Raw genomic sequence first — 15044 nt, 5'->3', positions numbered from 1 at the left:
GGTGGCTCAGTGGCTAAGACACTGAGCTTGTCGATCAGAAAGCTCGGCGGCGTGAGCAGGGGGTTGGACTAGATGACCTCCAAGGTCCCTCCTTCCAACTCTGTTACTGTTACTGTATGGAGGGAGGGGGGAAAGGATGATGACCCAGACAAAGAAAATACAGAAAGCGAACAATTCGATTTGAACGCAGATTTTTATTTTTTAACTTGGCAAAAAAATAAAATAAAATTGGAGGTGTTTTCACTAAGCCTGGGCGACAACTTCAGTGCTACCGTATGAGCCTGAAACGGGCCGTTCTCAAGGTCACAGCCCTGGTATTGCGACGTAAATAAGCGACAGAACGTCCGCTCGGGGAAGCTTCTAAAAGCCCAACTCCGAGCCGCGCAGGTTCGCCACGATCACATTCTCTATTCCGAAGCCGAGTAGCGTCCATCAAGCCGTCGTGGCTCCGAGCATCAAATCAACGTGAAATCGCCGCGATTCCGACCTCCTTAAAGCCTCCCTTCTTTCCCTGTCTGATCAGGACATCACGAACACCTCTGATATAACAAAAACGCCCGACATCTCGGGGCAGGTAGATTCCCTATTATAGGGGTCTCCAACCTTGGCAACTTTAAGCCTGGCGGACTTCAACTCCAGCTTTGCTGGCTGGGGAATTCTGGGAGTTGAAGTCCGCCAGGCTTAAAGTTGCCAAGGTTGGAGACCCCTATTATATTCAATGTATTGTGTGTGATGGTAGGGCGTTCTAAATTCAGCCCTGGGCATAATTTTTCAAACGTGGATCATGTGTAACATGAAGCCGGAAATTACGTATTTCGACGGAAAGAGAGAAGAGAGAGAAAGAGCGGTCGCTAGAGCAAATCCTTATCTTGTTGAGAGTGCGACAGCCACGTCCAGGTTAGGAGGTAGCCCGCCTGTTTGTTCCACGTATCACTGCATCCGGGAGGGAGGGAGGGAGGGAGGGGGAGGAATAACGTACGGTCAGGTGATACAAAATCTGGATCTCATTGGGCCGCGGGCAGCGGCGTGTCGCGCGACCGGAAGGGAACCCGGAAGCAACCTAGCGGCAAAATTCCGGTTTCCTTGGCTACGCCAGAGAAAGGGAGGGTGAGAGAGAGCGAGCGAGCTAGAGGAGGCGAGCGAAGGGCTGGTCCCTCGTCTTGTGGTGGCGGCCGCGCTGTTTGAAGGGATGGGACAGAACCGGGCCTAGCGGGGCAGCTGCCGCTATGAGCGGAGCAGCAGCTGGGGGCGAGGGAAGGAGCGGCAACCGCCTGGCAGGCCGTTGGTCCGGCTGGAAACTGCTGGCTTTGGGCCTCCTCTCCGCTTCTTCGGTGTTGGCAGCAGCGCCGGCTGTGCAGGCGATGAGCCGGGAGGAGAAGCGTCATCTTGGGTAAGAGCGCTTTTCCCCCGTCGCCCGCTGCTTCTTCTTCTTCTTTTTTCTGTGCCGCAGCCGAGCCTACCTTGGCGAGGATGCCGTTGGCCCGGTTGCGAACCGTGGGTTTGTGAAGCCCAGGGTGGAGCATATTGTGTCGTAGCTCGAGGAAGGAGTGATGGTTGGACTAGAAGACCTCTAAGGTTCCCTTCCGGCACTGTCCTGATTGAAGCCCCGCTCCTTTTTGTAGGTTGCATTTGGCTGCCTGAGGAGACCGAGCAAGTTACATTGAAGTCGTCTTTAACCAGACTGACACAGGCTGATTTCAAGCTTGTCCCCGAGGCAGACTGAGAAGGATACCCCAGCTCATTTTTTTTATTTCAGTTTTTAAATGTAAAGTTGGCCAATAAATATATTACCAGAATGCGGCCGCGCGGGTAATTATGGGGGCGACATGGCGCTCCCATGTGACACCTTGCCTGCGCGAGCTGCACTGGCTTCCGGTGGTCTTCCGGGTGCGCTTCAAGGTATTGGTTCTCACCTTCAAAGCGCTCCATGGCTTAGGGCCCGGTTATTTATGAGATCACCTTCTGCCACCGATAACCTCCCACCGGCCAATTTGCTCCCACAGAGAGGGCCTCCTCAGGGTGCCGTTGGTCAAGCAATGTTGATTGACGACCCCCAGTGGGAGAGCCTTCTCTGTGGGGGCACCCGCCCTCTGGAACGAGTACCCCCAGGAATACGACTGATCCCGGACCTCTGGACCTTCTGTCGAGCTTTGAAGACCTTCCTATTTCAGCAAGCTGGGCTGGCTTAAAATTTTAATGGGTTATTTTAAGGGTAATGGGTTTTAATTTTTGGGAAGCCAATTTGATTTAATCCTGTTTTTAAATTATTTTAAATTTTATATTGTATGTATTTTAATTTTGGCTGTTCACCGCCCTGAGTCCTTCGGGAGAAGGGCGGTATACAAATTTAAATATATATATATATATATATATATATATATATATATATATGTATGTATGTATGTATGTATGTATGTATGTATGTATGTATGTATGTATGTATGTCTGTCTGTCTGTCTGTCTGTCTATGTAAGTTTTCACGGGTATATATGTGTGTACAGTTAATATTTCGGGTTTCTTCCCGTGTAATTGTGAACATATCCCTTTTAGGGATATGTTCACAATTACATGGGAAGAAACCCGAAATATTAACTGTACACACACATATATAAATATATATTTATTACTGGGTAGGTTTTCAAAATCTAAATTGTATTTCATTAGATTTTTTTTTTTTTACCTCCATGCCCTAGGAATTGTTTTCTCCACCCACCACTATTTTGTGAAACTTCCCTGTCTAGAAATGATGAGTGTCATAGCAAGGCAGGGATGTAAGAACTTTGGTTAGTCAAAGTGAGTAATAACAGTTCAAAACAAATGCTGTCATTGAGAGAGAACAGAAAGATGGGAGAGGGCTTTTTTTTTTAAACTGAAAGATGCAGTTCCCCAAGTTTAAAATATGCTACTAGGATCGTAAACGCATGGATATCATTCTAGAAAATGATGTTTGTACAAAGTAAAAGCTCAGTTATGTAAGTTCACTGAACTTTTATTCTTATCTCTCTGTTGTTGCTTTTTGTAGGTGGGTTGGTACACTTTTTTTTGCTCATTTTGGTATTGCGAGTTTTGCTGATCAACTTTTCAGTGACACATGTTTTTTTCCATGTGTTTATCATATATGGCAGTATGATGGCGGTTCTAATATTTCTATAAAAAGGCACAAGTGTACTTAATACAGAATTTTGTATATAATATGTGATATAGCAGATATTGGCAAAGAGGAGTGAATCCCACAGTTGAAAGTAATTTTGGGACTTCTCAGAGAAATACATTTATTTCTTCGCTGTTGACCTCCTTTGAGGACAGTTGAAGGCCCTGTAAACTGAAATGCTATGTGGATAATATAATTACTTTAAAAGGTTCACTGTTAAGGGATAATCTTGTTAGCTGTGCAAACAGTATTTTGTTTTGAAAGACCAGATACTTTAAAATGATGGCAAATAGTGAGCTAAATAAGGCAAATCAGATGCTGGTGTTTCATAGAATAAAACCAAAAAGTGCACATGTTCAACAGAAATGTACATCTGAGGAACCTGACTATTGCAAATACCTTCAATGTCTGTGTCTACTAATAATCAAGAATGCACCTACACATTACATTTATAATATTTGCACATTTCACTTTTTTAAAACTCTCGTAATATTAATTTAACCTATGGCAGAAAACAATTTCATTTTTTGAGAGCATTAGGAGAACATTAGACTTTCTGGAATCCTCTGGCCTTTATGAAAAATAGAACTTGGATTCTATTTTTTTATTAATTCTGGGGCTCTAAAATTAAGAATTTCATAGTTCATGGCTTGATTGCTTTATTAATTGCGGTATTTCAGTAAAGCCTATCTTTGGTATGAAAATGTATTTGATTTCATCATAAGATTTAAATAGACTTATTTTATTTAATGGTACTTCCTCTTCGAGGAACTATTTAACCATATACAATTTTGTACATATTTACTTAAAAGCAGATGTTTCATTTTTTATTGAAATACCTCAATAAAGTAAATATATAAGTATGTAAGTATATAAGATTAAGTCTGATGTTTTATTGCATAATCATAGATATAAATTGATTGATGTATGGTTATACCCTATATACCAGTGATGGTTAACCTTTTTGGCACTGAGTGCTGAAACTGGAACACACGTGCGCCGGAACCCGGAAGAGAGCAGCTGGCCGGTGCACATGTGCGCCAAACCAGCTGGCCAGCATGCATGCGCACGATGGAAACTGGAAGAGCAGCTAGCAACTGCACACATGCCCACAGAGAGGGCTCTGCGTGCCACCTCTGGCATGCGTGCCACAGGTTCGCCATCACGGCTATATAACCATATAGGTTCAGTGAGTTTTATGACAAACATAGTGACAACAGTATTCAGTTGGCACATTTTTTAAATTTAAACAGAGTTAGCAATGCACATTTGAATCTGAACCCATGATTTCATGAAAATGGCCATGTAATTTTCTTGGCAACTGTACAGAATTGATTGCCCCCTTCCAGGATACTTCTGAATTCTCAGTCTAGCATACTATCCTGAAATCTCTTTTTACTGTAATCGTCCTTCTAAATGCTAACCATATTTTTCTTTTTTTTTCTTTTTTGAGATCAGCTAAACTGAACTAAGTTCTGTCATAAAAAACTTAGCATAAAAAAATCACACTAGCATTGAATCTTATCTGCTTGGAAAGCCCAATAGATACTGTACATGGATCTCTTTTTGGAACATCTACATTCATATAATCATTTTGAATTCCTATTAAGTTAAAAAAAAGTGTTTTTAAAAATAATCTCATAAAGAATCAATGCTCTCTTATAATAACAAATGGCTACATAGCTTAGGATTGTTAAAGTAAATGTTCATAAAATGGAAATAGTGTGTAGATTTTGGTTTTATATAAATGTTCAGTTGTATTGTTCGTTGCATCTTATTGTAAAATTCCCAACAGTTCATCAAAATGTTTGGAAAGTCTGCAGATTAAGAAAAAATATTGCTAGTAAATCTTTCACTTGAGCACAATTGAATTATTCTGGTTTTATCTGTTTTTCAGAAATCAAGTACAGGAAATGTTTGATCATGCCTATAGTAATTACATGGTAAGTGCAATGTTTATATTATTTTAATGTTAATAACACTCTGTTTTAAAGCTGTTTTTACATAAACTATACATGATGAACTCTTGCTAGTATATTTTTAATTAATCATGATTTAATGCAAGGTTAGCCAGCCCATCACCTGCAGATAGTAATAGACAAGCAGTGCTCTGCTTTCATACTGATACTATGTTTTTGGAATCTGGTTTTTGTTTCTTTCCTTAGTGTATTAAGCCTAAGAGAAACCTCAAACCTAATATTTTTCCCCCTGTAAACAATGGGGAGAGATCATACTTCCATTCCCTGATAGCTTAATTAACAAAATTCAGTGGCAAGTCTCCAAAAAGGAATTTGGGGTCCACAGATGATTGGCAGGCTATTGGATGCTCATTCTTGTACTAAATTAAGGGCCATAATTATTGTTTGGTGTAATATGCTGAATCATACTATCAGCAACTGAAAAACTAGTTCAAAGTGGATTGTATTAATGTATGGTTTGGCCTGATGTATTATTTACAGTGAATGTACACTGCAGTTCTTTCTTGTTTAATTGTAAGGCTGTTTACATGTTGAAACTTAATCTGTTTAAAACTGGCTTTTTTGTCCTAGGTATGAAACCTTTTTCTCAGTCCTTGAATTTGTTGAATTGAAAAGCATAATCTATAATATGGGAAGGAGTTGCAGATTATGAGCATGACAAAAACATTCCAGGGACTCCAATCCAGTGAAACAATTCTATTTAGATCAGCTAGAGCTGTTCAGAGTTACTTACACAATTTTTAAACTCTTTTTAAAATTATGATATGAAATAAAGCCTACATTTAAAAAAAGGTAGATTCTTTGTCATGCTAGAAATTTTATAATTCTTTCCTTGAAACAATTCAGATAAAGATACTTACTAATCTAATAAAACTGTTTAAGCTATAATACAATTTAGGTGTAGCTTTCGTGTCTAAAATCTAAGATGGAAATCAAGTGTTTTATTAAAATCCCACTAATCACAGATATACAAGTTGCTTGGCAAACCCTTCAATCGATCATAATTAGCTAAGATGAATTATTGTTGCATAATTTCATGGTAAACATTTTTATCAAGAGTTTTAGTGAATATGGGTAATATGAATTTCTTGCAGAGAATAACACTGAAACTATGAATAAGATACTAATTTTGACTGCTAAAATATTCATCTGGGACTTACTATTTTCATGGTTTTCAATCTGTTTTATGTATTTCATAGGACAGAACTGGCACATTTATGCCCTACTGTATTTATAAGTATGGTACACATAACTGCAAATAAAATATACATAAAATTGTATATATATTTTTTGTGCTGGGGAAAACCTAGGGCATGCTGTCATTCTTTTACACTGTGTTGTGAAAAGGCTTTTTTATCATTTGTGAGATGGCAAAGGATTTCTATACTTGTAGCATGAATTATTTGTATTATATTTAAGGAAGTATATGACTTGGCACATCCTGGAAGCTTATATGTTAAAAGGATATTTATTTAATATGGGTCCTAAAGCCTTAAGCAAATAGAATTTGTGAGTGTATTGAATTTGGCAAACAAGATCAAGGATTTAAACTTTTTTTTGATGATGCTAATCTTAATGATTCTATGGATCAGTTCTTTCTTCATTTTCCAATCTTGTAAGGCTTTTTAGTTGATTATTTTTACAGTAATGTAGCAAAATTCTATTCTAGAAATAGATTTTATTACTATTTGAAGTTATTGGAAAATGCGCTTTTCTACTTTTAAAAAGGGAATGTTCATTAAATCTTGCTTTATATATCACATATTTCTTCAATGAAAAGTTCCATTTTTTTATTGAGTTTTGTAAAGAATTACATAGTGCTCATAGTTACAAATTCTACTCCTTCAGTTTTGATGTTGTTCACTTAGTGATAAGGAGAGAAGAATGTTTAGATGGATTTAAAAATACAATCCAGCTGATGACTTGCCCTAAACCCTCTTGCCTACAGTATACCCATAAAAGCCTAGTGTGACACTTCTGTACCAGATAATTTGTTGACAAATCTGCAATCCTGTATATTTTGTAAAATGTTTTTAAGTGACATCTTGTGCAACTTCTTATCTTGAGGCTACTGACATTTCAAAGAAATATAGAATCCTTATTATCATTTAAGTCCTTTCCATCAGCGTCGAAAATAATGTGAGTAAAGGTCAAATAAATATAATATATTATCTTCAGAGCTAGTAAAAGAGCAGAATCATCATCTTTATAAATGTGAGAATGTGGTCGTCTCATGTGCCACAATGTGGTTTTTTTAAAGGTTATTGCTAAATTTACTATTTAACAAAGCAAATTGTGACATTAAAAGGTATCATGCTTTTTCAGTATTTTGGAATAGTTAAAGTAATGTCATTTGATTTTATTTGTATATGGACGTACATACAGCAAAAAATGGTAAAGGTACAAAATATACATATACACAAAGATGAATTATCTGCTAGCACTTTTTCTGAAGGCAAAGTTTGAATTTTGGTTTGGAAATGAAATTCTGCCATCCTATTATAGTGTATATTTCTATTAAGAACTAGTGGTGTGTATCAATATATTCTGAAATATATTGAGTTAGATACTTTGTTCTGCTTTTAAAAGGTTTAAATCCTTACAGAATCCATTTTAGCCATTCTGAAAGTGTTCTGAGCTCATAATTTCTGTTTCAGACTGGATATTCTTGAAATGGTTGGCACAGCCTGTATCAAACAGTTTTTTAAATTGAAGTATTTCCAAAATCCTTTAAATTTTATACATTTTACACATCCCTTTTAGGGACATTAGAGAGAATGTAACACACCATTTTAAGGATCTTGTTTGAAAAATCTGCTGACCACTACTTGTCAATGTAGTGATCTTCTTAAATACATTATTTTGAATGTAAATACTTTCTTATTCCAAAGGGATTATTCAATTGTATTTAAGTTTTAAGTTAGATTGTATGCTTTTCTGAGTATGGAGGCAGAAGGGGCAATGTTCAGATTGCAAGGATGTCTTCCCAATTTTCTTTAAATGAAAACAGTGTAAGAGACTTTCAGGTGTAACTAGTTCTAGATGACAAAACCATTGTGAATATTTTATTTATATTCCTGAATTACATTAATTATCTCTTTAAAACAATTTGAATTAATTCAAAACAACTTGCTGACAATTCCTATTTATGTACAATAATGGTGCAATGAACTCTTAGTTTAGCAACGTGAGAGGTGCTGAATAAGAAACATTTAAAAGCCAATCTTGCAAATACAAAAATTGGTGCTCCACCAATATGTAACCATTCTTCATCTTAATAAACCTACTTACAACATGCCTTCAAAGTTATGACTGCTGCCTCCCCACCCCTCTGCACTGATGTTATCATATTTTGGGCACTTGGCAACTGACTCACATTTATGACCAGCTGCAGCATTGCATGGTCAATCCGGTAGCGATGGCGGCGGGTGGTTCAGATAACCAGTAGCAAAAATCCCTGCTCCCCCCCCCCCATGCCCAGCAGACCTGCGCAATCATCAGAGGCTTTTAAAATGCTTTTAAAAGTGTAAAAAAAAGCTTCTGATGATTGCCTGGCTCAGCTGAGATTGTCAGAGGCTTTTAAAACCATTTTTTCTACAACCTCTTTGGCCAAAGGGGTGGTAGAAAAAATGGTTTTAAAAGTTTTTTTTAAAAAAAGGTTGGCCACGCCCACCCAGTCACATTACCCCCCAAGCCACGCCCACAGAACCAGTAGTAACGAATTTTACATTTCACCACTGGGTAAAACTTGATCTAATTGCTATTGTATCATGCATTTCAACTTCACTAGATTATTATTCTGTTTTGTTTTTCATTTCCTTTTTTTCCCAATAGGAACATGCTTACCCAGCTGATGAGCTCATGCCTTTAACTTGCCGTGGAAGAATTCGGGGTCAAGAGCCAAGTCGTGGAGATGTGGATGATGCCTTGGGAAAGTTAGTATTTTGAAATAATTATTGAAGATTCAGTATTTAGATTTAATTGAAATTCTGTGGATCCATTATTACAAATCCAATAAAACTGAACCTAAATTCTGAATAAATAGCCATAAACAGAACAGGAATATTTACCAAAAGGGAGAAAAGCAAAAATAATATCTGACTAATAATTGCATCAGATAAATATTATTAATTTCTTTAAATTATTTTTAGTCTGTACATTATCTGGAGAATGTTGCAGCAGGTTACAGTGTTTTAATAACATAAAACAGTTAAACTAAGTAAAATAAATATTAATTTAAAATATTACCACAATTGGGACAGGAACTTCCATTGCAAAGTGATATGGTTGCTAAATGATATCTGTCCAATTTTGTGATCTTTTTTTGCTGCGGTTGATAAGTGAATTTCACTTCTCCCGTTGACTTTGCTTATCAGAAGCCCTCCTGGGAAGATAGCAAATGGTGATCATGTGGCTCTGGGAATGCTACAACCATTGCAAACAGGTGTTGGTTGCCATGGCAGATGGTGTTGAACTCTCTTGAGCTGACAAACTGCTGAAGTCATTTATAGTTTTTATGAATTGTTGAAGCTGCATATTTTTAATATATAGTCTGTTTTCAGAAGTCTCAATGATTCATGAAAGCATTCTGTGTCTTTAACAGTTCATCAACTTGAGGAAGGAGAACACTGTCCACCATTTTTAGTAATAGGCACTTGTTACAAGTTCTTACATGAACATTTAATAATAAATTATTGCATTTGATTAAATCCTATTTTTCATCTCTCCTTTTTCACCCAGGTTTTCACTGACACTAATAGATACTTTGGACACTCTTGTGGTAGGTTTGATTTCTTCTAATGTATTAAATCTAAATTCTCATTACATGATTGTGTAGAATTTAATAATTGTCCTTAACCAAATACTTGATTTACTTAAATTATAATCTACCTTTAGAAAATGGATTAGTGATATAAAGTGGCATACACAGTGCTCCCCCATCCCATTTTTCTCACAGGCACAACCCAGTGGAGTACATAGGTTGGGCTTTAGAGATTGTGATTATTCCAAAATCATCCATGAGCTTTTGAGAGTGAACTAACACCTGGCTCTCCCTGCTCCTAGACAGCACTTATACCTTAAATTGCTTGAAAATGTAATGAGATTTCAGATTTCTTCAGTACGTATTGCTCAACTATACCTCTTTTACTGGTTTTGAGAAGGATAAATTAAACAAACCTGACAACCTTCATTCAAAGTTTGCCTTTGTAATAGGATTTTGTTGCTAACCAAAGATGACAGAATCTGATATTCTTTATTTTTTATTTAAAATGAAACTTCAAGTTTCTCCTTAACAAAACTTAGCTTCTTAAGAGATAATCAGCCTGTTTACTCTTGTTTTGCAGGTGTTAAATAAAACCAAAGAGTTTGAAGATGCTGTTAAAAAAGTAATTAGAGATGTTAATTTAGACAACGACATTGTGGTATCAGTGTTTGAAACAAACATAAGAGTGCTTGGGTAAGTTTTATACTGGGACAAAAGGGATCAGATTTGTAAATCTGCCAATGATTACTTTATACATTTTGTGATCTCAAATTAAATAAACTTATTTCTTAAATTTTTAAGCATAATAGAATTCATAGTTCATAGTTTGTAAACCTATCCTTTTTGTAAACTGCATTTTCTGCATTACTGTCAAAAAGGTTTACACATCTTCATTTATATACACTTTTTAGAAGTAAGTAATATTTAAACATTCTACAAACTATTTTCAGTTTTTCAGCACTTATGCTATGTTTAAGGCTAGTATAACTCTAATTACTAAACATCATTAGAGATTGGAAGCAGTTTGAAGAGTGACATTCTCTTCTCCTCTGTTTCCCCAGTCTTTGCTTCTCTTCTGTATCAGCATTCACTAAGTTAATAAACTTCCTGACTTCTCCCTTTCATTTTATCCAGAGGTCTTTTAGGTGGGCACTCCGTAGCAATCATGCTGAAAGAGAAAGGTGAAGTCATGCAGTGGTACAATGGAGAACTTCTGCACATGGCAAAACAGTTAGGCTACAAACTGTTGCCAGCTTTTAACACCACAAGTGGGCTCCCATATCCAAGAGTAAGTAAACTCTGAACTAAGACTAATGTATGCCATGTATTATTTGTTTTTCCAGTATTATAAAATTACATGTTGAGTCAGAGAAAGAGAGTTATCAGTGATATCGGTGAAAACTTCTGATTTTTATAACGCTTAGAATCTTAACTCTTCAGCTAATAGCATGGTTTATGAAGATATTTATATGTTTATATGTACTATATTTTCAAATGCAATGGACTTAAAAAGCCATATGGTTTGATTATGAAAATGAGGACTGCTCTCTCTATAGCAGGTGATATACTCAGAGACAGCTTCATTTAAAGTTAAAGCACCAGTGACTTTAGCATTGACATTTAAACTCATATAATAAGTCAGTTTGCATAGGTTTGCCACACTCAAAAGTTGTTGAGCACTATTTTTTTTATGGTGCTGTACATTCTTTGCTTCTAACTGCTGCAGCTTACTTAATTATTCCAGCTTTCCTGCAATATAGTACAAACTTAGTGACTACTTATTGTGTCTTGTTTGAAAAAACATATCTATTTATTTTTCTAAGTGTTTAAGAAATAGCATTATCACAATAACAGATTTTAACATTTCTTTTTCTTCTAGATTAATTTAAAATTTGGTCTAAGAAGTCCAGAAGCCCGGACAGGAACAGAGACTGAAACTTGTACAGCTTGTGCGGGAACGTTGATCTTAGAGTTTGCTGCTCTGAGTCGTTTCACAGGGGCATCAATATTTGAGGTTTGTTTAATGATAAGCGATGAATTATTTTTGTGCAACTGCTAACTTTTGATTTTTTAAAAATCGTATAATTACTTGATAGTATTAATTTCAGCTATGTTCTGTTGCTGAACTGGTCACTGAATCTCTCATACCAGAAATTGCTTTTCTATTTATATTATGAGGTACTGCTTAAAATATCTATCAGCGTTCTGTTCCAGGGCCTGAAGGTTGTGCTGTGTTTGGGAGAGTGAGACTCTTTTTGACATAATGTTGTAACCTTTTATCTTTATTTTTTAAATTGATTTTGTTGTAATTTCTTTGATTGTTGTGAGCCACTCAGAGATGTTGAGAGTTGGGCAGTATAATTGTTTAATAAATACAAATCATTATAATATATGAACATGAAATACCCTGTGTAATTATACAATATTGTATTAAATTTTGTGTTGCCACAAAATTTCAAAGACTAACTTAGAACAACATAAACATACATATGATATTCCCTCAATCAATTAAGTAGTTCATTAGAAATTTTATTTGTGCCTGACACCTTACCATTGGACAGTATTATACAGTCAGGTCCAGAAATATTGGGACATCGACACAATTCTAACATCTTTGGCTCTATACACCACCACAATGGAGTTGGAATGAAACAAACACAATGTGCGTTAACTGCAGACTGTCAGCTTTAATTTGAGGGTATGTACATCCAACTCAGGTGAACGGTGTAGGACTTACAGCAGTTTGTATATGTGCCTCCCACTTGTTAAGGGACCAAAAGTAATGGGACAGTTGGCTTCTCAGATGTTCCATGGCCAGGTGTGTGATATTCCCTCATTACCCCAATTACAATGTGCAGATAAAAGGCCCAGAGTTCATTTCAAGTATGCTATTTGCATTTGGAATCTGTTGCTGTCAACTCTCAAGATGAGATCCAAAGAGCTGTCACTACCAGTGAAGCAAGCCATTATTAGGCTGAAGAAACAAAACAAACCTATCAGAGAGATAGCAAGAACATTAGGCATGGCCAAAACAACTGTTTGAAACATTCTCAAAAAGAAGGACTGCACCGGTGAGCTCAGCAACACCAAAAGACCTGGGAGACCATGGAAAACAAGTGTGGTGGATGACCGAAGAATTCTTTCCCTGGTGAAGAAAACACCCTTCACAACAGTTGGCCAGATCAAGAACACTCTCCAGGAGATAGGTGTATGTGTGTCAAAGTCAACAATCAAGAGAAGACTTCACCAGAGTGAATACAGAGGGTTCACCACAAGATGTAAACCATTGGTGAGCTTCAAAAACAGGAAGGCCAGATTAGAGTTTGCCAAACAACATCTAACAAAGCCTTCACAGTTCTGGAACAAGATCCTATGGACAGATGAGACCAAGATCAACTTGTACCAGAGTGATGGGAAGAGAAGAGTATGGAGAAGGAAAGGAACTGCTCATGATCCTAAGCATACCACCTCATCAGTGAAGCATGGTGGTGGTAGTGTCATGGCGTGGGCATGTATGGCTGCCAATGGAACTGGTTCTCTTGTATTTATTGATGATGTGACTGCTGACAAAAGCAGCAGGATGAATTCTGAAGTGTTTTGGGCAATATTATCTGCTCACATTCAGCCAAATGCTGCAGAACTCATTGGACGGCACTTCATAGTGCAGATGGACAATGACCCAAAGCATACTGCAAAAGCAACCAAAGAGTTTTTGAAGGGACAGAAGTGGAATGTTATGCAATGGCCAAGTCAATCACCTGACCTGAATCCCATTGAGCATGCATTTCACTTGCTGAAGACAAAACTGAAGGGAAAATGCCCCAAGAACAAGCAGGAACTGAAGACAGTTGCAGTAGAGGCCTGGCAGAGCATAACCAGGGATGAAACCCAGCGTCTGGTGATGTCTATGCATTCCAGACTTCAGGCTGTGATTGACTGCAAAGGATTTGCAACCAAGTATTAAGAAGGGAAAGTTTGATTTATGATTATTATTCTGTCCCATTACTTTTGGTCCCTTAACAAGTGGGAGGCACATATACAAACTGTTGTAAGTCCTACACCGTTCACCTGAGTTGGATGTACATACCCTCAAATTAAAGCTGACAGTCTGCAGTTAAAGCACATTGTGTTTGTTTCATCCAAACTCCATTGTGGTGGTGTATAGAGCCAAAGATGTTAGAATTGTGTCGATGTCCCAATATTTCTGGACCTGACTGTAACTACAGTATTGGCCATGTCTCTTCTATAACTCCTAAGTATATCTTATGCATAAGGACAGCATACTGATTTTGTCTTTATATGTTTCTTATTTTTGGATTGTATGTCCTTCAACACAAATCTTTTTGGGACAAGTACTTGCTTTAATTATGCTGAAAGACTTGCTTATTTGACATTAATAATTTATGGTCTGTTATACAGTCTACACAGAAAGATTTTGGCTGACCAGACACCATCTCAAATTCCATTTCGTATAACAGTCAATTTGATTTTGAAGCTGCATTTTTAGTGACATCTAGAATGAAGTCTGCATTTATATTAGGGATTGTCAATAAAAAAAGAATTATTTTCTTAAAACTCTATTAAATTCATTTCTGCATCATTGCATGTTATCAGTCCAACTCTTCCTATAATTCCAGATACTTCAATTTTTACAATATCTGCATTTTAGTTGTTATCTTTTCTTGAAGTTATATTTAGAATTCTTGCAATTAGCCATAGAGAATACTGCAACAAAATCATTGTATACAATAAACCTACAGTTTCAGTTTTAATGGGCAACATTTTCTTTTACTAATCCATTAATCTGCAATATTATTCGAAGTAGATTTTAGAAACTTTATAGATAGAAGTGGAGCCAGCAGTTAATCCTTAATTACAAAGTTTAAAGAAGCTGTGTCCATTTGAAATTTGGCCATGCTACTTGAGGCTTTTAATATATGGTGTCCTAAATTACCAAACTTCTATTGCTTGAAGCAAAGAATAGGGTGGGGTTTTTAAATGAATGAGCTATTTTTGTTTATTAACAATCATAATTTTATTGTTTTGGCACTCATAACTATTCTTCTAGAGGTTAATATTGGTATATAATATTGTTTCCTGATTTTTTTATTACGTTTTCATTCTAATGAAAAAAATTATGACAAATGTT

At 36.7% G+C, this 15044-nt stretch overlaps 1 protein-coding gene across 1 annotated transcript in view; it reads left to right on the top strand.

The window, feature by feature from the left end:
• Positions 1-1113: 1113 nt before the first annotated feature.
• Positions 1114-15044, top strand: part of EDEM3 (ER degradation enhancing alpha-mannosidase like protein 3) — a 43854-nt gene continuing 29923 nt past the window's right edge. The window contains exons 1-7 of the mRNA XM_070940954.1: positions 1114-1390; positions 5049-5094; positions 8965-9065; positions 9871-9910; positions 10476-10588; positions 11030-11183; positions 11775-11909. Coding sequence (XP_070797055.1) covers positions 1227-1390; positions 5049-5094; positions 8965-9065; positions 9871-9910; positions 10476-10588; positions 11030-11183; positions 11775-11909 — 753 coding nt within the window. The 5' untranslated portion in view covers positions 1114-1226. The remainder of the gene's footprint in view (positions 1391-5048; positions 5095-8964; positions 9066-9870; positions 9911-10475; positions 10589-11029; positions 11184-11774; positions 11910-15044) is intronic.

The sequence above is a fragment of the Pituophis catenifer genome, unplaced genomic scaffold (assembly GCF_029215685.1).
Source record: "Pituophis catenifer annectens isolate HBS135680 unplaced genomic scaffold, rPitCat1.0.hap2 SCAF_3, whole genome shotgun sequence".
Classification (NCBI taxonomy): Eukaryota; Metazoa; Chordata; class Lepidosauria; order Squamata; family Colubridae; genus Pituophis; species Pituophis catenifer.
This window is presented reverse-complemented; position numbering and strand designations above follow the sequence as displayed.